We start from the raw sequence: 24,352 nt of genomic DNA, 5'->3' as shown, positions 1-24,352 counted from the left end.
GAAGGTTTTGATGCTTCCATCTAGTCTGAATGAAAGTCTAGCAGGATATAGTATTCTTGGCTGAAAGCCTTTCTCATTGAGCACTCGATAGATATCTTGCCATTCTCTTCTGGCCTGTAGTGTTTGTATGGAGAAGTCTGCTGCTAATCTTATGGGTTTTCCTTTGTAGGTGACTCTTTGTTTTTCTCTTGCAGCCTTCAGGATCCTTTCTTTATCCTTATTACTTTCCATTCTAAGTATGACATGTCTTGGTGTCTTTAGGTCTGGGTTAATTCTTTTTGGGACTCTCTGGGCTTCTTGAATCTTTATGTCTTTGGTGTTGTCTAGACTAGAGAAATTTTAAGCTATTATGGCCTGGAGAATGCTTTCTTCCTCTCCTTCTCTTTCTTCCTCTGGTAAGCCAATAATGCGTATATTGTTTCTTTTGAAGTCATCCCATAGGACTCTGTTGTTGTTTTCAGCATCTCTTAATCTCTTTTTGAGATCTCTTACTTCTTTTTTAGTTGTCTCTAATTCATCCTCAATCTTGCTAATTCTGTCTTCAGCCTCATAGATTCTATTCTCTCTGCCCTCTACTGCTTTCTGGAGTTCATCTATTTTGTTGCCCTGCTCTGATACTGTTTTAGCTTGTTCAGCTAGTTGCCTTCTTAGCTCAGCGATTTCAGCTTTCAGTTCTCTAATAACCATGAAATTATTAGAATTTTCTTCCATATTCTCATTTGTTGTTCCTGCATTTCTGATTACAATTTTTTCAAATTCTTTACTCACTCCTGTTATTATTTACTTAGCTAATGTTTGGATGTTGAACTCGTTGTTTTGTGCTTCACCCTCTGGAGGACTTTTAGCTGGACTCTTGTCCTGGTTCGAGTCTCCAATAATTTTTCTTGTTGTTTTAACCATTTTATATATTATGTTATGAGTTCCCTTTATCAGTACTTTTCAAATTATTGATCACTATTGCATGGATTGACTTGTGTCTTATAATTTAATTAAAGGTTTTACCGTGGTGGAAGTTAACAGTTTTTCAATCCCTGAGTTGGAGCTCAGTGGTGTAAAAGCCTCTTTGTTTTTCTTCCCTGTAGGCTATGGGAGCCTGAGGGCTTTTAAACTATCAATAGGCTTCTTAGCTTAATTACTGACTCCTGACCAAGAGATAAAGCAGGGTGTGGCAGAGATAATCCAGTGGTTATGCAAAGAGACTTTCACAGCCCCTCAGCTATGCCACCGAGGTATAGGTCTTCTCCTGAGTTTCTCGGTTAGATCTCTGTCCCCTGGTGTCCCTCCCTGTTGCTGCTCCAGATTCTGAGGGTAGTAGCAATGGAGACTCAGAGTTGCACTTGGTGAGTCTCTGGGGAGTCATTTCCTCCCTTCAGTTGTCCCCTTGTTGGTGGAGCAGACTGGAGGTGGTGTCTCCACTGATAAACTGTTGAACTGTTAGCAGTCACTTAATCTCTCCTTAGGCCCCTCTCCCCTCTCTGTCACCAACCACGTGTGTTTGTAGTACTCACGGGTGATTTAGTGGGTTCCTGTGGTCATTCTAGTCCTGTCTTGTTTCGGTCCGGGTGGTCTCCTTTGGTATTCCTAGTTGATCCGGGAGAAGAGAGGAGAGGAGAGGAGAGAAAGCGATCTGCTGCTCGTAGCTCCACCTCCGGAAGTCGAATCAGTTTATATTAATTTATCTGACAAATATGCCTTGAATACATACCTTGACATTTTAATTTTTCAACATGTGTGTTTTACTTCCAGACCAGTTTTATCAGCTGCACTAAGATATAGTCCTAATATAGCTAATATTATTACCCTAGAGAACACTTTTCCCCCAATATACTTTCTCAACATTATTCTTTGTGTTCCCCTTAGCTTTTGTCCTTGCCTATATGTTCTTTCAAAATCTTGGTTTTCTGAAAAGATACACATTTATTCATATTTAGTGCTGTTTCCTCTATATATGAAAAGGTCCTTTCTTTCACTGCTGTGTTCTTTTCTTGGTTTTATTTTTATTTTTATTTTTTTGTCTCCAGGGTTATCACCGGGGCTCGGTGCCTGCACTAAGAATCCACTGCTCCTGGAGGCCATTTTTTCCCATTTGCTGCCCTTATTGTTTATCGTTGTTGTTATTGTTATTATTATTATTGCTGTCATTGTTGTTGGATAGGACAGAGAAAAATTGAGAGAGGAGGGGAATACAGAGATGGGGAGAGAAAGATAGACACCTGCAGACCTGCTTTACCACTTGTTAAGCAAACCCCCTGCAGGTGGGGAGCCAGAGGCTCAAACTGGGATCCTTATGCCAGTCCTTACGCTTGGCGCTGTGTGCTCTTAACCCGCTGTGCTACCACTCAGTCCCCTGCTGTGTTCTTTTCTTTTTCCTCATAACATTTATTCCTTGTTGACTTTGTTGTATTTTTATTTATGAATCACTGGATACTCCTTTCCTGTGGAACTCTGCTTTCTGCTCGGCTTCATCCATCCTGCATAATACTTAGTTTCATCTAAGTGACTACCTGAGACTCGAAAGTAAAGAAGTAGTGGATAAAAATCATATATATATATATATATATATATATACATATATATATATATATAAAGAAGTGGTGGATGAAACAGTAGCTTAAGACAATCACATAACAGCAAAGTTAATATACAGAAGGACAAGAAAAACGGGGGATACCACAGAAGAAAATCACAAAGACATAGATAAAGGCATAATAAGGCATAATGGAATTTAAATCTCTGTCTACCTGAGTGGATAATTTGAACACTTAATTTGATAGCTTCAAATAATTCATGAGTTTGGGACCAGCAAGATGACTGTGGCATAGCACATGCTTTAAATACATGAGATACTGGGTTTGATTCCTGTTACCACAGAAAATAGCAGAATGATGCTCTGGTATCTCTCTTAAAAATGAAGTTTACTCAGTGCATTTTTAACTAAATTCCAATACAGTTTTTTTTTGACTTGATAATTTAAAAGATCATCTGAAGGGAGTCAGGCAGTAGCACAGTGGGTTAAGCATAGGTGGCGCAAAGCGCAAGGACTGGCATAAGGATCCCGGTTTGAGCCGCTGGCTCCACCTGCAGGGGAGTCGCTTCACAGGCAGTGAAACAGGTCTACAAGTGTCTTTCTCTCCTCCTCTCTGTCTTCCCCTCCTTTCTCCATTTCTTTCTGTCCTATCTAACGATGATATCAGTAACAACAATAATAACTACAACAACAGTAAAAACAACAAGGGCAACAAAAGGGAAAATAAATAAATAAAATATATCACATATTTTTTAAAAGTCATCTGAAAATCATGAAATAGTATTTGAAGCATGAAGTTGGGGAGATGAGAATTAATGACATAAAGCTTAATACAGCAGTAATTATAATAGTGTAGCACTGGCACAAAAACAGGGTAGTCATCCGGCCACCAACATCCAGGAAATATACTAGAGCCAGTCAGTATAAGATCAACAGAAGAAAGAAATTAATTGTATTCACTGAATTTTAGTGAGCAAAGGACATGAAGAAACAATTTACTGAAGGAGCAGTATAACGAGTAAATACAGTTGTCTAGGGTTAAAGAAATAACAGTTAAAAACATTAATGCCATTGGTAGTGCAGTGGGAATGACAGGTTCTTTAGTGTTGTCATCTGTTTCCAATTATTGTCTCACTGCTTCATACTTGATGACTAGAATTGCATGTTCTAGCATTCAGCACATCATATTGGCTCTAGTTTGAAATATATGCAGCATCTATACATCTCCCCTGTTAACTGTTCTGATCCCCCACAGCCTTCTTAGATTTATTGCAGTTACTCCTGACTTATTTCCCTTCTGCTTTTCTTATTCCTCTACAGTCTTCTCTGAGCATAACAACCAAAAGTATTCATTTAGAATGTATGTCTGGGGGCCAAGAATAGTAGCTATGCAAAAGACTTTCATACCTAGGGCTCTGAGGTCCCAATTTTAATTCCTGATACCACCATAAGCCAGAGCTGAATAGTGCTCTGGTTTATAATAATAACAACAACACATGTATGTCTGGGGGTATGGCTCAGCAGCAGAAGCAGTAGAGTACATGCCTTGAATACATGAGGCTCTGGCATCACATGGGAGGTTAGCAAAGACAAAACAAGTGGCACTTCTGAGGATGGTGAAGTATACGGTAGTCTCTTTCTCTCATACATTAAATAATTAGAAAAAACTTTAAACACAGGCCCAAGTAATGGACTGGTGGTAGAGTATATTCCTAGGTAGAGACCCTAGGTCTGATTCCTAAGACCACATTAAAAAATACAATAAAACCATAGGATAAGAGGGGTACAATTTTGCACAATTCCCACCCTATGGTTTTGTCAATGTTTCCTTTTTATAAATAAAAAGTTTAAAAAAGAACCATGCAAAAAATAGAGAGAGAGAGAGAATAAAATAAAATGTCCATCTTATATGCCCTTCCTCTGCTAAGTAGCTACCAGTTTTTGATCCATACAGAATCAAAGCTAGATTCATTGCATTGGCCTGTAAACCCTGCATGATTCTGATCCCACCTTTCTGACTTCATCTTCCAGTTGCTTGCTTTGCTCTGTCTGCTGCTCTCACCATAGCCTTCTTGTCATTCATGTAGGGCCTTTGCACTTATGATTGCGATGCCTAAGATGATTTAGCCTAAAATACTTCCTTGGTTTAATTCTCACTCTTCTTTGAGGTCTCTGTTCAGATGTCAACTAGATCTCCCCTAACTGCCTTTTATAACATAGCACCTACCCATCCTTTCTAAACTGTTTTCCTGATTAATTTTTTTTCACAACACATCACCATCTAAGCTATATATTTACTCAGTGTGCTGTTTTTCTTTTAGACTGTCATCTCTACAAGGACAGGGATTTTTATTTTATTCATTGCTGTATCCTTGTACTTAACAAGCATCTGACACATGGTAGTTACTCAACACTGATCACAGCATGGTTTAAAAGACTTTCAAATAAGAGAATGATTAAATTTTAACCTCTTGATGGGAAGAGAAAGGTAGATCTACATGTGGCAAGGTCAGAGAGTATGATATAAAAACAGTTCCTACTTTTTCTTAGTAATTTCATAATTTCCAAGTGTCATTGTTGAATAAATAACAAGAATTGTGTGTGGGCAGTCTTTGAGAAGACTAGGTTAATGGAAGTAAAAGGTTGGTGAGCCATAGCAAAAAAAAAATAAGGCTAAGGGGCCAGGGAGTGGTGCACTGGGTTAAGTGCATATAGTATAAAACACAAGGACTTGTGCAAGGATCCTGGTTCAAGACCCCAGCTCCCCACCTACAGGGGGAGTGCTTCAAAGCAGTGAAGCAGGTCTGCAGGTGTATTTCTCTTTCCCTCCCCTCTCAGTTTCTCTCTGTCCTACCCAGTAAAATTGTGGGGGGGGGGGGACCATCAGAAGCAGTGGATTCATAGTGCTAGCACCAAGCCCCAGAAATAACCCTAGAAACAAAATAAAATAAAATAAGTTTAGAAGTAGATTGGACTGGATGTTGCAAATCTTGGGAATTGGTCAAAGGAGGTAGGCCTGCCATATGTGTGATGGAGATCAGTACTATGTTCAGAATTCTGGAGCTGGGAGGGATTCAAGCTTGTTAATGTTATGGTGGCAAGGAAGCATATAATATATCAGAAATACCAACTTCAAGGCAGTTGTAACAAGGCAAAATTGACATAATGCTGCTTGCTGTAGGTACAATGTGTCAAGTGATGAAACACAGTCATGAAGTGAATGGCAGCAATCACTGATGTGGTAAGGCATAGGCTTGGTGATTAACTGTATATGGAATGTAAAAGAAGTGTAAATAAAAAGGCCTCTTAGTACTGGGCACTCATATTATCAAAAAAGAAATCTCATTTCCTTCTCGCTGCTTTCTTTTTTTATTATAGGTTTTTCTCTGTCATTCACAGAAAAATGGATCATCTAAATCTTCAGAGGACTCAGTTATCTCAACATTTCCATACAACCAACTAAGATGTATTACAGTAAATTCATGACACCAAATTTGTGCATTGTAGAACTCCTGAAGAACTGAAAGAGGATATTCTCTTATAAAAAAATTAATTCTGTTGTATCATGATAAAACTAAAACGTTCAGTTGTTAAGTTACTATATTTGCTTACACAAGCAGACCTATGCAGCAGCTGTTGTGCCCTGACAGTTTCCAAACCTCAAATTTAGATGGTTTCCACTGAACATTGTCATCAAATATATTTTTTAACAAATATCAGTTAAGAGAACTTACTTGAAACAAGGCCTAGAATATTCCATGTACCACCACTAAGTAGAATTGATATTATGGCAGCAACTTACAGACTCGTGGTTAGTACTGTGAACCACTACAGCAGCGTGGTTATAGACCGTCGTTTTGAACAAGCTATACACTATTGCACTGGAACCTGTCACACTTTCACGCATGGAGTAGATTGCATTGTAGTACATCACAGTGTCTGTGCAGACCTCTTGCACATCCCAGTGTCTCAGTTCAAAGATGTGGAGTTGGACTCTGTGTTTCTACCGCATGAAAATGGGTTCTCCTCAGCTGAGGGTGATTATTCCCATCAGGCCTTCATAGGCATCCCCAAGGTCAAGAAAGGATCTCCATTTCAGAACTCCTGTAATGTAAAGGACATCGCAGGAGAAGCAATCAGCTTTGCCAGTGGGAAAATAAAGGAATTTTCTCTTGAAAAACTCAGAAACTCTAACCATGCAGCTTACAAAAAGGGACGGAAAGTTAAATCTGACTCATTTAATAGGAGGTCAGTTGATTTTGACTTGCTCTGTAGCCACTATAATAATGATGGGAACTCTCCCTCCTTTGGCTTACTCCGGAGCTCTTCAGTGGAAGAAAAATCTTTGTCCCATAGAAATTCACTTGATATGAACCTGACTTCATTACTTCTTCAAAACTTCTCTGAAGAAGACCTGGTTACTCAGATTTTAGAAAAACACAAAATAGATAATTTTTCTTCTGGAACAGACATAAAAATGTGCTTAGACATTTTGCTGAAGTGCTCTGAGGATTTGAAAAAATGCACAGACATCATAAAACAGTGCATAAAGAAAAAGTCAGGGAGTAACATCAGTGATGGAAGTGGTAATGATACAGTTTCTAGCCCTGAAACTGTCTATATGACTGTTATGACCAGGTTAGCATCCTACCTGAAAAAGTTACCATTTGAATTCATGCAGTCTGGGAACAATGAGACTGTGGATTTAGCAGAACTAGTCAGTAACATGCCTAGTTTACAAATGACTCCCTTCTCTCCAATATTTGGAACTGAACAGCCTCCCAGATATGAAGATGTTGTCCAGCTCAGAGCCCCTGATGCTGGGCAATTTCATACTAGAGAGTTGCAAGATGACAAGCCCAATTCTAGGAAAACAGACTCTATAAAGTCTATTCCAAATGATTCTATAAATCCTTTATACAGCTTAGCATTAGATGATCCCAAAGCTCTAAAAGGTGTTCCACTTCCGTCACAGTCATTAATCATGAATCCTTTAGAAAATGTTTCCTCTGGTGACTTAATGGAAACCCTTTATATTGAAGAGGAGTCAGATGGAAAGAAAGCACTGGATAAAAGACAAAGGATAGAGAATGGACCCACTCAGGAGTTGTTAAAGACAAATGAAGATAGGGCAGAAATTTCAGACCATGGGACTCATCTTAAAAAACACCCTGCCTCACTGCAAAATGAAATGGGTGTGATATTTGAGAAACCAGTTATTAATTTACCCAAGAAAGATCTTAAATTCACAGTTCCTAAAGTTGAAGAAAGAGACCACAGAGATTTTACAAATCATAACAGTCAAGAAGAAATTGATAAATTACTGCTAGATTTGGAATCTTTTTCACAGAAAATGGAGACCGCTCTAAGGGAGCCACTTGCCAAGGGCAAAACCTCTAATTCTCTAGATAGTCATAGTCCATTGACTGATCAGATCTCTGAAGATACTGAGCCTAAATGTAAAGTCCCTTCACCTGTGGAAAAAGTCTCACCGTCCTGCCTAACAAAGATCATTGAAACCAATGGACACAAAATAGAGGAAGAAGATCGAGCCCTCTTACTGCGAATTCTAGAAAGCATTGAGGACTTTGCTCAAGAACTAGTTGAGTGCAAATCAGGCAGAGGGAGCCTATCGAAAGAAAAAGAAATGATGCAAATTCTACAGGAAACATTGACAACGTCTTCCCAGGCCAATGTATCATCAGTCTGTAGAAGCCCTGTTGGAGATAAAATCAAAGATAGCACTTCAGTTGTTTTGATTCAGCAGACCCCAGAAGTGATCAAGGTAAGACTGAAAAATCCTTATAAGTCTCCAAAGGTATATTTTTATTTTTTATTGATTTAGTAACGATCGACAAGATCATAGGATAAGAGGGGTACAGTTCCACACAATTCCCACTACTGGAGTTCCATATCCCATCCCCTCCAAAGAAGCTTTCCTATTTTTTATCCCTCTGGACATGGACCTAGGATCATTTGGGGTGCAGAAGGCGGAAGGTCTGGCTTCTGTAATTGTTTCTCCACTAGACATGAGCACTGGCAGGTCAATCCATACTCCCAACCTGTCTCTATCTTTCCCCAGTAGGGCAGGGCTCTGGCGAGGTGAGGTTCCAGTACACATTGATGAGGTCGTCTGCCCAGGGAAGTCAGGTTGGCATCATGAAAGTCAAGTTAACATCTGCAACTTGGTGGCTGAAAAAGCATTAAGATAAAAAGCAGAACAAACTGTTTAATAATCAGGAACCTAAAGGCAAGAATATAGCAGATGAGATTTGGGGTCTCCATTTTGGAACAAGCTCAGAAATCTATTTTAGGTGTATTCCAAGAGGCCTATGACTTTCCTAAGTTTTGACAGCTAACATACAGGTGGGCAAAAGGTATTGTCTGGGGAGATGGTGTCAGAGTTGGAAATAGGACTAGAAAGCTGGACCAGGGAAGAGAGTAGCTCCCAAATATGGGGAAAGTATATAATTATCATTAACTGTAAACCCCATCGATTTGATCTGGGCCCATGTTCAGCACAGGAGCTTGTATAACTTCTGCATCCCTGTAGGTCTAAGCTTGCATTCTGTAGTCATAGCTAGAAACATTCTAGGCTGTGCTCATTGCAGGACCCATCTTCTTTGAGTGGCAGAGCATGTTGACCCAACCTCCTCCAAAGGAGTATTTTAATGCTTGCTAAATTTATGAACAGAAAATATGTTTGCTAGCCATTTTATGTCCCACTAAAAACGCCCATCCTAAACTAGTAATAGTCTCACTTAGTTTAGTGACTTGTAAGCAAGGACAAGTAGAACTGTTCTCGAGTACCCTCCCAGCACCTTTTATCTCTTTCCTAGCCCTGTTACCAAAGACAAGTTATTTATCTTTAGTATCTCCATCTGTGTAGTGTAGAGAATAAGGATCGAGGTAATTTAAGAAATGAAAAAGCAAGGTGCCTTACACAGAGTAGACATTTGGAGATGCCGGGCTAGCGTCACGGGTGGGAGAGATGATCCAGGAACCAAGTTCGTGGTGGTAGCAATAAAAATCTTTATTCATGCGGGAGCCCCAGAGTCGGTCGTGAGTGCCGTGAGTTAAGCCACATGGAGCCAAAAACCGCAATGGCCAGAGTCTGCCTCCCTGTCTGCACACCTCACCTCCTCTAGGTTGGGAGGCGGAAGAGAGAAACCAAAAACAGAAGTGGCTTTTATAGGATAAAACTGGAAGTGGCAAGTCAGAAATGGAAATGACTAGGAAAGGTGGTGGAGAAAGGCAAAAGGCACGCTGGGAAGGTGGAAGCTTCCTTAGCAACTGTTGCGATGGTTTTAGCCAGTGGGATTAATGTTACCCTGCAAGCAGGGCAGGTCTCAAGATAAAAGATACATCAATGGGTGGAGATCTTTCAGGCAAAACTATGATTATGTAAATAGGCCATAGTATCAGCAATGCAGGATGGAGCAGGGGGGCTGGCTTAATGCCCGACTTGAAGACATAGTAGGCATACATTTGTAGACAAAATAGACATGCCTATGATTAGCAATAGGTATGCACTGTGAGAAAAATGTTGTTACACAGCTCCACCACTGTGTACATTCCATACTCCTGCACACCTGTGTTATATGATAGAGCCTACTGGGACCATAGTTGACTATGCAGCCTGACACTGACTGATACATCATTAAGCAGTCTGTGATGATAGTAGTCCTCATCTTCTCCCAGCCAGCCAGAGAAGTGATTATTGCTGCATGCCTGTGTAGACTGTAAGATGCAACATGGAGTACAAAAGAAGAGAAGGTAGGATTCATAGTGAGTTTCAAATCTAGTTGAGAAGTCAAACTCACATACCCCAAGCAGTACATGAACATGAAGGCAACAGTCTGAGAGCATTATTTATGCAGTAGACCTTCCAAGAAGTTAGACTAGAGTATAGGAGATTTGCTGCTTCTTTGCAAGCAAAAATAAATACCAATCTAGAATTATAGAACTCTTTTTCAAATGACTTTGAAATCTCCCCTGCGACTCATAGCACTGCTTTTGAATGATATTCAAAAGTAGATGTGTGGTGTGGTGTGTGTGTGTGTGTGTGTGTGTGTGTGTTAGGTAGAGACATAGGCAGAGAAGGAGAGTAAAATACCATAGCAGTGAAGCTTCTTTTAATTTAGTAGGGGCCAGACTCATTTAGTATGGGTCATGCACATATCAAAGCAGTACACTATCCAAGTGAGCTATTTTGCCATCCCTTAGTTTTTAAATAATGTACTGGAATACAGCCATGCTCACTCATTTACATATGGTTCATGACTACTTTTGTGCTCCACCTATTGAGCAGGCTTTAAATGGCACTTCATAATAGATCAGGAAGACAGACTTTTGACAAGTAAGGCTCAGTGTAATATTGTGATAAAGGCACTGGAAATATTAGAAATATCCTTAAGTTATAATAGCACACTTACTGGTTGATGACAAAGTATACAGTAGAAACCAAAATAGTAGACGTAGAAAATAAGTAATTCCAGAATGCCATACATGATCATGAGTACTGTTCCTGAGTTCAGATCTACCTGACTTTTCTTACCTGTTTCTCCCATCATTACCTGTCTCTGGCTTTTGTTGTGGGAGAAGCAATTCCCCACTCTTTTAAGGAAGCCCTGATGGGCTACTAGACTCCTAAGAAAATCAGGTTCCCAGGTTCAGTGGAGTGTTACAACTGTTAGGGAAGCCCCTGAGCTGCACAATACCAGGTCCATCATAGTAGCTGGCATGGAGAATCAGTGGAGCCCCATGAGTTAGGCGCAGCAAACTTCATTCACAGGGAAGAGAGCAGGAGAAGTACACAGATGAGCAGGACATCACAGTGACCTACATTTGTTTGTTTGTTTTAATGTACTATTTGATAGCACAGAGAAACATTGAGGGGGCAGGGAGATGAGAAAGACACCTGCAGTACTGCTTCACAACTAGTGAGCTCCTTCCTACCCCACCCTGCTACAGGTAGGGACTGAAGGCTTAAACCCATGTCCTTGAGCACGGTAATGTGTTTGCTCAGCCAGTTGCACCACCACCTGGCCTCAGAGGCCAAGTGCTTTTATAGGCTGTTGGTGGACTTAAACGGGAGCAGGTCAGCTCCTTCTGCTATTGGGCCCACAGTCAGCCGACAGCAATTGGTTATTACAAGATGCCTCATTTACATTGGAGGTTATGGTAGTCCATCCTATAATAGTTGTTTTTGTCCTGAACAGGGCATGAACATCCATTCAGGAAATAAACCAGAGACCTCTGTCTGACCCTTACCTACCCCCTAACACTTTTCAATTTAAAAGAGCTTCCTTTTCAGTAAATAAAGTGTTAGGCTCTTCATGCATGAGATCCCAAGTTTGATCTCCAGCATTACGTGTGCCAGGGTGATACTGTGGTTGCTCCTCCTTCTTTCTTTCACTAATAAATACCTTTTTTAAAGTACACTTACTCAAATAAATGTACTATCATAAAACAAAAGTAAAATCTGCTTCTCTTTCCTCCTATTTCTCATTCTTGGTGGTTCTGTTTTTATATTTCTTTGTACACAAACTTTTTCATTTGTCAAGTAATATAAATCATTGAATAGGGGGGTCAGGTGATAGCACAGCAGGTTAAGCACAAAAGCACAAGGACAGATGTAAGGATCCTGGTTTGAGCCCCTGGCTCCCCACCTGCAGGGGGGTCGCTTCACTAGTGGTGAAGCAGGTCAGCAGGTGTCTGTCTTTCTCTCCCCCTCTCTCTCTTCCCCTCTTCTCTCCATTTCTCTCTGTCCTATCCAACAACATCAATAACAACAACAAAAATAACCACAACAATGATAAAACAAACAGGGCAACAAAAGAGAAAAAAAAATAGCCTCCAGGAGCAGTGGATTTGTGTGCAGGCACCGAGCCCCAACAGTAACCCTGGAGGCAAAAAAAAATCATTCAAAAGCAAATTAATGTTCCATGTATTATGCATTTTCCACAAATCCTCTGAATCCTCTTACAGGTTCTAGAATAGTTAAGGTGTTCAGGTATACCTCGAAGTGAATTGAACAAAAATATAAATAGCTTGTAGGGTGGGAGTTGTGAGTAAGATTTCAAAATTACAAGTAAATGAATTATTGAGAACATATATTGGTTTTTAGATAGAGTCAGGCCGAGAAAGAGAAAGAGACCACAGCCCTAAAGCTTCCTGCAGTGTATTGGTGACTGGGCTCATGAACATGGTAAAACAACACACTATCCAAGTGAGCTAAATCGCAGACCCCTAAGGACATATTTTGACATTAGAAAATATTTCTTTTAATATTTATTTATTAACTAATGAGAGAAAAAGGAGAGAGAGAGAGAGATAGAACACTAGAACATCACTCGTGTATTCAGAGCCCAGGACTGAACTCAGTACCTATGCTTTATCCACTGTGCCACTTCCCAGACCTGAGGAAATAATTGTTTTAAACTATTTTTTTTTTTTTCCTCCAGGGTTATTGCTGGGCTGGGTGCCTGCACCATGAATCCACCGCTCCTGGAGGCCATTTTTCCCTTTTGTTGCCCTAGTTGTTGCAGCCTCGTTGCAGTTATTATTGCCATTGTTGACGTTGCTTTGTTGTTGGATAGGACAGAGAGAAATGGAGAGAGGAGGGGAAGACAGAGAGAGGGGGAGAGAAAGATAGACACCTGCAGACCTGCTTCACCGCCTGTGAAGCAACTCCCCTGCAGGTGGGGAGCTGGGGGCTGGAACCGGGATCCTTACGCTGGTCCCTGCATTGCGCCACGTGCACTTAACCCACTGCGCTACCGCCCGACCCCCATTTTAAACTATTTCTTTGGTAATTCTCTTACTAAGTAATATCTTAATTCTGTGTTTATTACCACCAGCAGATAAAATTAAATTTATTTTGTATCTATTTTCAGTCTTATAGGGCAATGTTCGCTATTATTCACAGGTTAAAAATAGTCCTTATTATCCCTTTAAAAGTGGTTGTTTTAACTTAATTTTAGTAAAAGCAAGGCCAAGAAAAGAATTGAAGGTAAATACTTTTTTAACTATGCTATAATATTTAAGTCATGAACAATGTTACAGGTGTTTCTTTCTCTTCCTCTCTCTCTTTCCCCTTCTCTCACTTTCTGTTTCTATCAGAATAAGTGAAAGAAAAGGTGGGAAAAAAGGACACCAGAAGCAGTGGAGGCACTGAGCCTCAGCAATAGCCCTGGTGGCGATAGAGAGGAGGAAGAAAGAAAAAATATATTTGCAAACCACAAGTTTAGACATTCAAACTCAGTGTAAACATTATAAAGTGTTATCAGAATACCTTAAAAGGAAGAAAAAAAAAAAAAAGCTTTATCTGTAGAAAACAGTGGGAAACCACAGAAACTTAGTTGCCACTAAATTAGACAAAGGTTCAGTAGAAGTAAGTACTGCCTCTGGTTGAGGGGGTGGTAGTAATGATGTTTGGTTTATAGTTTCTAGATGTAGGACATAAATATTGATTGAGTAACAATGGAAAAATAAACACTTAAGTCTAAATATTAAACATCAGAAATTTTTTTTTGCTTTCTTTATTGGGAGATTAATGTTTTACATTCGACAGTAAATACAATAGTTTGTACATGCATAACATTTCTCAGTTTTCCACATGACAATACAACCCCCACTAGGTCTTCTGTCATCCTTTTTGGACCTGTACTCTCCTTCCCCCCCCCCCCCAACTCACCACAGAGTCTTTTACTTTGGTGCAATACACCAAGTCCAGTTCAGGTTCTACTTGTGTTTTCTCTTCTGATCTTGTTTTTCGACTTCTGCCCATCAGAATATTTAAAGTCTTTTACAAATACCTATGAAGCAGATGTCAAATATACAATAAAGTGAATCAATATATATATTTTTGTCATTGCCAGGACTTTACTCTTTTAGGCTGACTTTCAGATAAAAAGAGATAGAGACAGAGAGAGAAAAGGGGAAAGACATGGGCTTCTGCCAGTGTAGTGGGGGCTAGGCTTGAACCTCAGCCATGCATGTCAAAGCACATCCCGGTGAGGTATCTTGCTGGGACTAGATTTTTTTTTTTTTTTACTGTCACCAAGGCTTCACTGCTGCAGGATGACTTTTTCTGAGAGGCAGATATAATTAGCAGAGTGAGAAGATGACAGAGACCCAAAGCTTCCTACAGTGCTATGGGTCCCAAACTCTAACCTTAGTCACATACATGGCAAAGCAGCACACTATCCAAGTGAGCTATTTTACCAGCCTCCTAGAATATTTTTTAATGTGAAATGATTTTTTAAAGTTTTTTAAAGAAACTTTATTTTTTCCCTTTTGTTGCCCTTGTTCTCGTTGTTATTGTTGTTGTTGGACAGGACAGAGAGAAATCGAGAGCAAAGGAGAAGACAGAGAGGGGAGAGAAAGACACCTGCGGACCTGCTTCACTGTCGGTCCTTGTGTTCCATACCATCTACGCTTAACCCACTGCGTCACTGCCCAGCTTCTGTGAAATTATTTTTTTAAAGCTCTTGGGGGAAAAAATATTCTCACAAAGTCAACATGTAATAATGATTATCTCTTGTGTTTTTATTCTAGTCTGTTTTTACCCAGTTATATATAACTAGAGCTGCTTTCTATGGCATTTGGTTATTTTCATTCCTTAACAGTATTTTTTTAATGTTTTATTTATTTAAGGATAGAGACAAAGAGAAGATGAGATAGAAGGAGGACATAGGGACCTGCAGCACTGCTTTACCATGCGAGAAGCTTCTCCCCTGCAGGTGGGGACTGGAGGCTTGAACTTGCACTCAACATTGACCACCTCCCTCTTAACCAGCATTTCAACAGTAAATCTTCAGATGTATCCAGATTCAGAATCACTTCCAAAACATGTTTGATAACTTAGCTTTCTTAAGCAGAAGTAAACAAACAAAACTACTTCGTTTTGAAATTTCTTTGTATTGGGCTGGCTCACTTGGATGTGCATTTGCTTTATCAAGTGCCTGACTCAGGTTGAGCCCTGCCCCTACCACACTGAAGGAAGCTTCAGTGCTGCAGTGTCTTTCTCTCTGTCTATCTCTGTCTCTATCTGAAAAAATAGGCCTAGAATAGTAAAGCCTCAGTGACAACAACAAAAATTCTTTGTACGTTACCATTAACGGATTAAAATGAGCTCTTCTCCATACTGGAACTGGATATATGTAGAGTTTTGGAAATTTTCTGCCACACAAATAGGAAGTCTAAATCTAGTCTTAAAATTACTGTTTCAAGTTGAAAGGCAGCTTTTTTTTCTTCTTCATAAAACATTGAATAATAAAATCAAAAATGCCTGTAGTGTATTCTCTCCTCAAGCTTATGGAGAAACTATTGGAGTGATCCGACACTTCACATACTCAGTTTAAGAAGTAAGCATTATCTGAGAAGTTGCTATTTTTAAGTCCAGCTGTAATGTTACTAACTTTGGTGCCCAGAGTAGTGGGTGCTCCCTTTCCCAGAAGGCACTGTATTCTGTGTCGGTCAATTTGACAGAAAGCAACCTACAAGCAGCCACAGGCCCACTGCAGGCCATATTTCTAACTTTAAAATTATGAGCAGGTATTGGGATCCACAAGCTACTGTATTTGGGAATGAGCTGCATGTAAATACAAACACCGATTGTGGCCCCTGGAGGCTGGGAGAGCACAATGCTTGAACTTAATTTCTTTGGGAGATAAGAAGAAAAAGAAAATAACCTTTCTACCTGGCAAGATTGACAGCCTGTTAAATCTGACTATCTTCAGAAGTGTGCTGAACAGTTGCTAAGTAAATCTACTTTTAAAAGATGATGATCAAGGAAACATCTCTACGAAGGGACCCCGATTTAAGGGGGGAGTTAGCTTTCCTGGCACGGGGCTGTGACTTTGTTCTCCCATCAAGGTTTAAGAAGCGCCTGAAGTCATTTCAGCAAGCACAGGTTTGATGCTTGGGTATTTCTTTTAAAATGTGTGTATTACTAATAAGACCACCAAGTGAACTAACTCACAGATAACTTTACAGCTCACTTGATATTAGATCAAAGAATTAATCTGTCCTTTATTCAGCTATTTACAGAAAGCTATTTGTAGAGAGATTCCAACAGGTTTAAAAATAGATCTGGACGTGGAGTACAGTACTCACATTTTCTCTTGTACAGACAATAAATACAACTTAGCAGATATTCTTCAATCTATCGGGAAATACTAGGATTGTTAGTAGGCATGTTCTTGTAAAACTAGAATTTCTATACTAGAAAACTCTAACTTGAATTTTTAACCAGTAAACTATATTAATATACATTCAACTGTAATGAATCCTTTGTTCATCTTTTTTTTTTTAAAGGACTACTTTTGTCTGTGGACAATTGTGTGTATGTGATATAATATAGTTAACAAAAGATACACTTTCTTCTGGATTGTGAAAGAATGTCCTTCCTCAGCAAGCTGAGAGTGAGTCATTTCTGCCTGCTGTGACTGCTTCACAGAGCCTTGCCTTCGTGCTTGGGGCCAGTGTCTCCTAACATTAAATACAATAAGTATGGGCATACAAGACTGGGGAGATAGCATAGGGGTTATGCAGCAAGACCTTCATGCCTAAGACATCAAAGGTTTCAGGTTCAAACCCTAGTATCACCAGAAGCCAGAGTTTATAGCAAAGCTCTGATTAAAATAATGATGATAATAATAATAATAAAAAAATTAGGGCATGCAAAGATGACCACTTGGGACCCAGCAAGACACTACAGTTTCAGAGTTACTCATATAACTTAAACTTGTCAGAGTGAACCATATGAAATTAATTGCCTTTGGTAAAAAAAAAAAGACCAAGTTGATCAAATATTGACAATCCTATCATGATATGATAGTATAAGGACATTCTTCAGAAAAACTATCTAAATGATGTTATGTTTATAGGGGAAGACTGAAATGGAAAATAGAGGTACATTATCCAGCTACTTCTGTTTTAGTGTTGTTCCTGAATTTGAATGAAACCGTTTCACACTAACTGAACAGATGCTAAACTTGCTGATACAATATGACAAAATCTATATTGTTATGTTTCACTCTGTAATGTTTGTAAAGAGTCCATTTTACTAAACTACTTTAGAATTTAAATTATGTCTCTTACTGCATTAAATAAATACAGGGACACACTCAAAAGTTCAAAATAAATTCATTTTTCTTTTAACTGTTAACCACAGTTTTATTAAATATGGAGTTAACCAGTGAGCTTAGATACTTTCCTCTCATGTTATAAGCAATACATTAAGTAGTGTCATGGAAATTTTGGTAGCTAGTGGTGTATGTGTGTCTGCTCCTAAAATCTTGTAACATTGTAAGCTAGTGTTAAAAGTATACTAAGAGGCAAAGTAGACTATTCCGTAGTCATTTTTTCCCATTCAGTAGAGATTGATAGGCAGCCAGGGTTTGTTCTGAGTAGCATTTACTTGTGTCAGAGCAAAGTCAGAGAGTCAATATTGGACACCTTGCTCTGTGTCAGAGCAAAATCAGAGAGTCAATATTGGACACCTTGCTCTGAAGCTTCTGTACTAACCTGTGTTGACCAGACAACTGGGTTTCATCCCAGCTGGCACCAGTGGACTTAACCCATACGCTGCCCTGTAGTTCTTCATAATTTCACTGGATATTACATCATGAGAAACATTTTGGTAATACAAAGAATTTTGATGATGATATACTTGTAGTCTTACAAATCCCCCTCATCATAGAATAATAGAAATAACACTTGTAAATATAATAAACATAATCTAAATGACCCAGGGAAAGCCCGCAAAGAAGTATATACCTTATTTTAGAAGTTTAAGAACAATTTCTATCACTACTGATTCAAGATTATATAATAGTAGTTGCAGATTTGATATTAAGACCAAGAAAGGACATTTATTTGATGTGATATTAATTTGCTGAATAAAAAATATTTGGGGAGCAGGTGGTGGTGGCACACCTGGCTAAATGCACACATTACAGTGTGCAAGGACCCAGGTCCAAGCCCCTGGTTCCTACCTGCAGGGGGAAAGCTTCACAAGTGGTGAAGCAGAGCTGCAGGTATCTATCTCTCTTCCTCTCTGTCTCCTCCTCCCCTCTCAATTTCTGTCTCTGTGCCGTAATAAATAAAATAAAAAGATAATAAATGATACATTTTAAGTATTTCATAAACTTTAGTTGCTTTGTAAATGTAAATGATTCTTATTATTAAATTTGGAGGATTAAGCTGAACTATGGTTAGTCTTTTCTTCTAAGAATCCTTTGTTTTCTTAAATAAGGACTCATCTGTGCCAGTTCTATCCTGTAATTTCCTTTAGTTCTCACAACAACCTTCCAAGAAATAGGGGATCTGTTTTATTACTGACATTCTAAAAGGTTATATAACATCCCTGAGGTGACAGAACTAGTAAGTCATTCCTGTCTTCTGTTATTTTTTTCCATATTTTATAGTACTTAAAGATCATGTTATAAGTCCATATGAAAAAGGAAATGTGGTATATTCAAATGTACTTACAGATAATTCATTACTGAAATTTTAGGAATGGCATTCGGGTAATCTAAGGAAGACGAGTATTCAAGTAATATTTGTGTTCATGGTGAATTTAAAATAAATTTAGCTAATCAACAGTAGCCTTGCATACTTGACTTAGCATCTAATACATCCCATGCTCATAAACCTTGACAGATAAATTGGGCTAAAAAAAAAAAAGTAGAAATTAGAACACATAAAATCCTCATGGAGGGAGTCGGTAGCACAGCAGGTTAAGCGCATGTGGCACAAAGCGCAAGGACCAGCGTAAGGATCCCAAGGGTTGCTTCACAGGCGGTGAAGCAGGTCTGCAGGTGTCTATCTTCTCTGCCCCTCTCTGTTTTCCCCTCTTCTCTCCATTTCTCTCTGTCCTATCTAACAACAACGACATCAATGACAACAACAATAATAACTACAACAATAAAACTACAAGGGCAACAAAAGGGAATAAATAAATAAATAATTTTTTAAAAATCCTCATGGAATCCTTTTGCTTTTTCTACAAGGAATCTCAGAACTAAATGCAATCTTCACAAGTAAAATTCACTCCTACCTGAATATTAGCATACCGCCCTCTCCCTTTCCATAAATAATGGAAAATCTTGGTTTCCCATCCCACCATTTCATAATTGTCCTCGCTTATTTATTTATTTTTTTTCTCATTTTTGTTGCCCTTGTTGTTGTTGTTATTGTTGTCATTGCTGTTGTTGGACAGGAGAGAGAGAAGAAGGAGAAGACAGAGGGAGGAAAGAAGGAAAGACACCTGCAGACCTGCTTCACCACCTGTGAAGTGACCCCTCCCCAGGTAGGGAGCTGGGGGCTCGCACTGGGATCCTTATGCCAGTCCTTGTGCTTCATGCCATGTGCACTTAACCCACTGCTACCACCCAGCCCCCAATCTTCAAGTTTCTTAACACTGATTTCCTCTGCATCCAGGAATGTCAGTGACAGTACTAGACAAAGTCAGACTAGAGGAAAAAGTGAAAAAACAAAACAAAACTCTACTCTGTACATTTAAGATGTGCTTAAAGAGAAAAACAAAAACATTTCTATCTGCCTGTTTGGAGCAGAGGTACAGAACATTACTGATCCAATTCCAACAAAATGACATTACATCTCAAGATCCTTAATAAAGTCACTGACATTACTCTTAAATGTCTACACATCACTGCCAGGAAAATGTACTTGGGGTGCAGAGGGGTAAGCATGAATTTATGTAAATTCAGATAGTGATATATAATTAATGTAGTCATTTAGTATAGATAATCATTCTCTAAAATTGTGCTTTTTGCCCTGTTGAATTCAGCCAATTCTTGATCTCTGCTGTCTCTTAATTGGGGTTTCTTGTATTTATAACCAGCTCCCCATTACTAGTGAAAACATTTCAGGAAGTTATTCACTGTTCACAAAGTATTTGTGTCTCACGATCACGTTTTCCTTCCAGATTCAAAGTAAACCAGAAAAGAAACCTGGAACAACACTGTCACCTCCAGCCACTGTTCCAAGTAGTCCTGGACCTGTCTCTCCTGCTCCTCATGTGAATAATGTTGTGAGTGCACCATTGTCCAAAAACATTCCACAGTTCTACTTTCCTGAAGGACTCCCAGAGAGCTGCAGTAACCATGAACAAATTATAAGCAGAATTGAAGCTGCTTTCATGGATATTGAAGATCAGAAAGCAGACATTTATGAAATGGGAAAAATTGCAAAGGTAATATAACTACTAAATGATATATAATCTGCCTTCCTCTCACATTCCCAATCTTCACTGCCTCTTTGATCTCTATTTTTACGCTTACATTAGCTTTTCTTTTTTTTTTTATTCACATTTAAAATTCTTTTGATCCTAATATACTTTTAGCTATGGCCCTATTTCATGGATTTTTTTTTTTCCTTTGCTTTTTATTTTTTTGCCTCCAGGGTTATTGCTGGGAGCTCCTGTAGGCTTTTTTTTTCCTTTTGTTCTCCTTGTGGTTTATTGTTGTGATTGTTATTGTTGTTGTCGCTGTCGTTGTTGTTGGATGGGATAGAGAGAAATGGAGAGAGGAGGGGAAGACAGAGGGGGAGAGAAAGACACCTACAGACCTGCTTCACCGCCTGTGAAGCGACTCCCCTGCAGGTGGGAAGCGGGGGACTCGAACCAGTATCCTTACACTAGTCCTTGCGCTTTGCGCCATATGCACTTAACCAATTGCGCTACTGCCCAACTCCCATAAATTCTTTTTTTTTAAACTTTTTAAAAATTATCTTTATTGGGAGTCAGGCAGTAACACAGCAGATTAAGCACTGGTGGCACAAAGCACAAGGACCGGAGTAAGAATCCTGGGTAGAGCCCCCGGCTCCCCACCTGCAGGGGAGTCACTTCATAAGCGGTTAAGCAGGTCTGCAGGTGTCTTTCTCTCTCCCTCTCTGTCTTCCCCTCCTCTCTCCGTTTCTCTCTGTCCTATCCAAGAATGATGACATCAACAACAAATACAATAACTACAATAATAAAACAACAAGAGCAACAAAAATGAATAAATAAATATTTAAAAATATATATATAAATTATCTTTATTAATTTATTGGTTAGAGACGGTCACAAATTTAGAGGGAAGGGGAGAAAGAGGAGAGAGAGAGACAAACACTTGCAGCACTGCTTCACCACTCACAAAGCTGTCCCCCTGCAGGTGGGGCCGGGGGCTGAACCCAGGTCCTTGTGCGTTGTAACATGTGTGCTCAACCAGATGTGCCACCACCCGGTCCCTTAAATTCATTTTATCTCTCAGTACTCTCAGTGTTTTCAGGGGCTGGAAGCTAACAATAGTGCCAAGCAATCTGTTCTATCATTACATAGTTTTGCTTGTTGGAATTCCCTTGGGTAGGGGAGATAGCACAGTGTTTATACAAACAGACTCTCATGACTCAGGTTCCAAGGTCAGTCCCCTGTCCCACAGCAGTATTCTGGTTAAAAGAAACGAAAGAATTCTCTTGTGTTGAATATAAATCTTTTTTGTTTTTGTTTTTATTTTTATTTTATTATTATTTTTGTTTTGTTTTGTTTTTACCCATTGAGCATAACTCTATCCTGAAGCTAGACAAGGAGTCATTAGGTCAGCTCAACACTATAATTCTAATCAGAAATAAGTGGTTTGTACTAGGAAATATTTCTTTGATGCTTTGCAATGTATCTGCTTCTAAAACAACTGCTCCTGGGGGTCGGGCAGTGGTGCAGCCGGTTAAGCGCATGTGGCACAAAGTGCAAGGACCTGCATAAGGATGCCAGTTCGAGCCCCCAACTCCCCACCTGCAGGGGACTCGATTCACAGACGATGAAGCTGGTCTGTAGCTGTCTATCTTTCTCTCCCCCTCTCTGTCTTCCCCTCCTCTCTCCATTTCTCTCTGTCCTATCCAACAACAAACAACATCAACAGTAACAGTAATAACCACAACAAGGCTACAACAACAAGGGCAACAAAAGGAAAAAATGGCCTTCAGGAGCAGTGGATTCATGGTGCAAGCACTGAGACCCAGCAATAACCCTGGAGACAAAAAAGAAAGAAAGAGAGAAAGAAAGAAAGAAAGAAGGAAGGAAGGAAGGAAGGAAGGAAGGAAGGAAGGAAAGAAAGAAAGAAAGAAAGAGAGAAACTGCTCCTAATTTAAGACCTAACCCTTAGTGCCAAGGCTACTGTAATACCTTCAGTGACTGCATGCTATACCTCCAGCCTTCTCCTGGAACAATTAATCCTGAGTGTGACCATCAGATTATATTTGGTCATGCTTGTGCCCAGCTCAGCATTATTCAGATATGCCTACCAATCTATCACTACACTTTGCTTTTTTTTTTAGGTTTTGTTTTTATCATGCGTGTATATTTCAGAGTTAGATCATACCTTGGGATTTAGTAGTGGTTTCAAACTACAGTTTAAGAGGCAGGGATTTGGCTAGCTAAAGTCTCTGTGTGGGCAAGTAGGAAAGTAAATGGGAGGTCCCAAAACTCTAAGCTCATTTTCACGGGGAAGAGTTCCCCTGCTTGTTGGAATAATACTTAAGAGACTGGAAACTACTGGTCATCAGTACAGAACTCAAAACTATTGCCTGCGTAAAATTAACCCTCTTGCCCTTCACTGGCATACCTCTGCGTTTGGACTCTCATACTTCCCTGTCTGAAATGAACTTCCACTCCTGCCAACCCCCACACCACCACACAAGCTCCCATTATGTCTTTGGAGAAGTTGCTGAGTCATCGCTGAGAACATCTGTTGTGTGGTGGCGAAATAGTTCACTTGGCTAGTGCCAGGCTTTGGCATATGCAGGACCCAGGCTGAGCCTTGAAGACTCACTGCATTGAAGGAAGCTGTGGTGCTGTGGTCTCTTTCCCTCTTGGTATTTCCCTACGTATCTTTCTGTCTGTATCTTTAGAAAAAAAAAATTGTCACTGTTGTTAAATGGTTTGCAAATTGAGTGATTTTTTAAAGGAAAATGAACAGAAATCCTATTACTCTCCTTTTTTAAAGCTACCTTCTTTCCATTTTAAAATTTGCTTGTTGTTTCCCAGATGTTTTTGATGAGCACTACCTCTTTCATTCTAGAAATAAGCACTCTATGTAACATATGAGGAAACTGAAGTCCCACGAACATTTACCTGGAGTTACAGTACTAGTTCCTATCTAGTCCTCCAGTTCCTAGCATTTGTTGTTTTTACCATATGTTGTCTTCTCTGAATGTAAGTTAACATATATTTAACTAATTTCCTATTAAGACCCACCCAAATAAGTTTTAAGTTATTTCAGGGCATTGACATACTATTATGCAAAGCTTTGAGAAAAGAGACACTATTGTGTGAACCAAAATGGTGAATCATATAAAAGGACTAGAATTACGAATCTTAATCTAAAAGGTAATATTTACCAAGAACAAACTCTGCATTCCAAGATAACATGTTAGTTGTGTGAATGTCAAGTAAGGTAATTATGTCAGAAAGTCGTAATGTATTTATCTATGCAGAAATGTGTCATGGTTTTTCCAACAGCCCAATAGAACACAACACAGTTTGTGAGAGAGAGAGACATGGGTTCAGGTAAATGAAGAGAAACTGTCCAGACCAGTGCTATGTGAGGCTAGACACGTCTAGAGAGCAATCAGTGCCTCACTGTTACCGACCTAAGACCTGCTCCGTTTTGGCTACCTTTCTCCTCTGAATATCCCCACCCCGTGACTGAGGAACCTGTTCTTGAGCTTTATGTCCCCCTACTTCTGCTCTCCCACCCCCACCCCTCTGCTTTATAGTTTACTGGCCTTCTAGCTCTCAACAGCTTCAGCAAGAGAATA

The 24,352-nt window shown here is 39.5% G+C and overlaps 1 protein-coding gene across 7 annotated transcripts in view; it reads left to right on the top strand.

The window, feature by feature from the left end:
* PPP2R3A (protein phosphatase 2 regulatory subunit B''alpha) overlaps nt 1-24,352 on the top strand; it is a 182,191-nt gene that overhangs the window by 65,715 nt on the left and 92,124 nt on the right. For 5 of the 7 annotated variants that reach the window (XM_060196892.1, XM_060196893.1, XM_060196886.1 and 2 more), the window contains 2 exons: nt 5,906-8,312; nt 20,487-20,753. In XM_060196892.1, the coding sequence (XP_060052875.1) occupies nt 6,315-8,312; nt 20,487-20,753 (2,265 nt within the window). In that variant the 5' untranslated portion in view covers nt 5,906-6,314. Of the gene's footprint in view, nt 1-5,905; nt 8,313-15,984; nt 16,446-20,486; nt 20,754-24,352 lie in introns of those variants that run through there. The other 2 variants (XM_007521796.3, XM_060196895.1) reach the window with 2 other exon arrangements.

This window comes from Erinaceus europaeus, chromosome 1 (assembly GCF_950295315.1).
Source record: "Erinaceus europaeus chromosome 1, mEriEur2.1, whole genome shotgun sequence".
NCBI classification, from domain to species: Eukaryota; Metazoa; Chordata; class Mammalia; order Eulipotyphla; family Erinaceidae; genus Erinaceus; species Erinaceus europaeus.
This window is presented reverse-complemented; position numbering and strand designations above follow the sequence as displayed.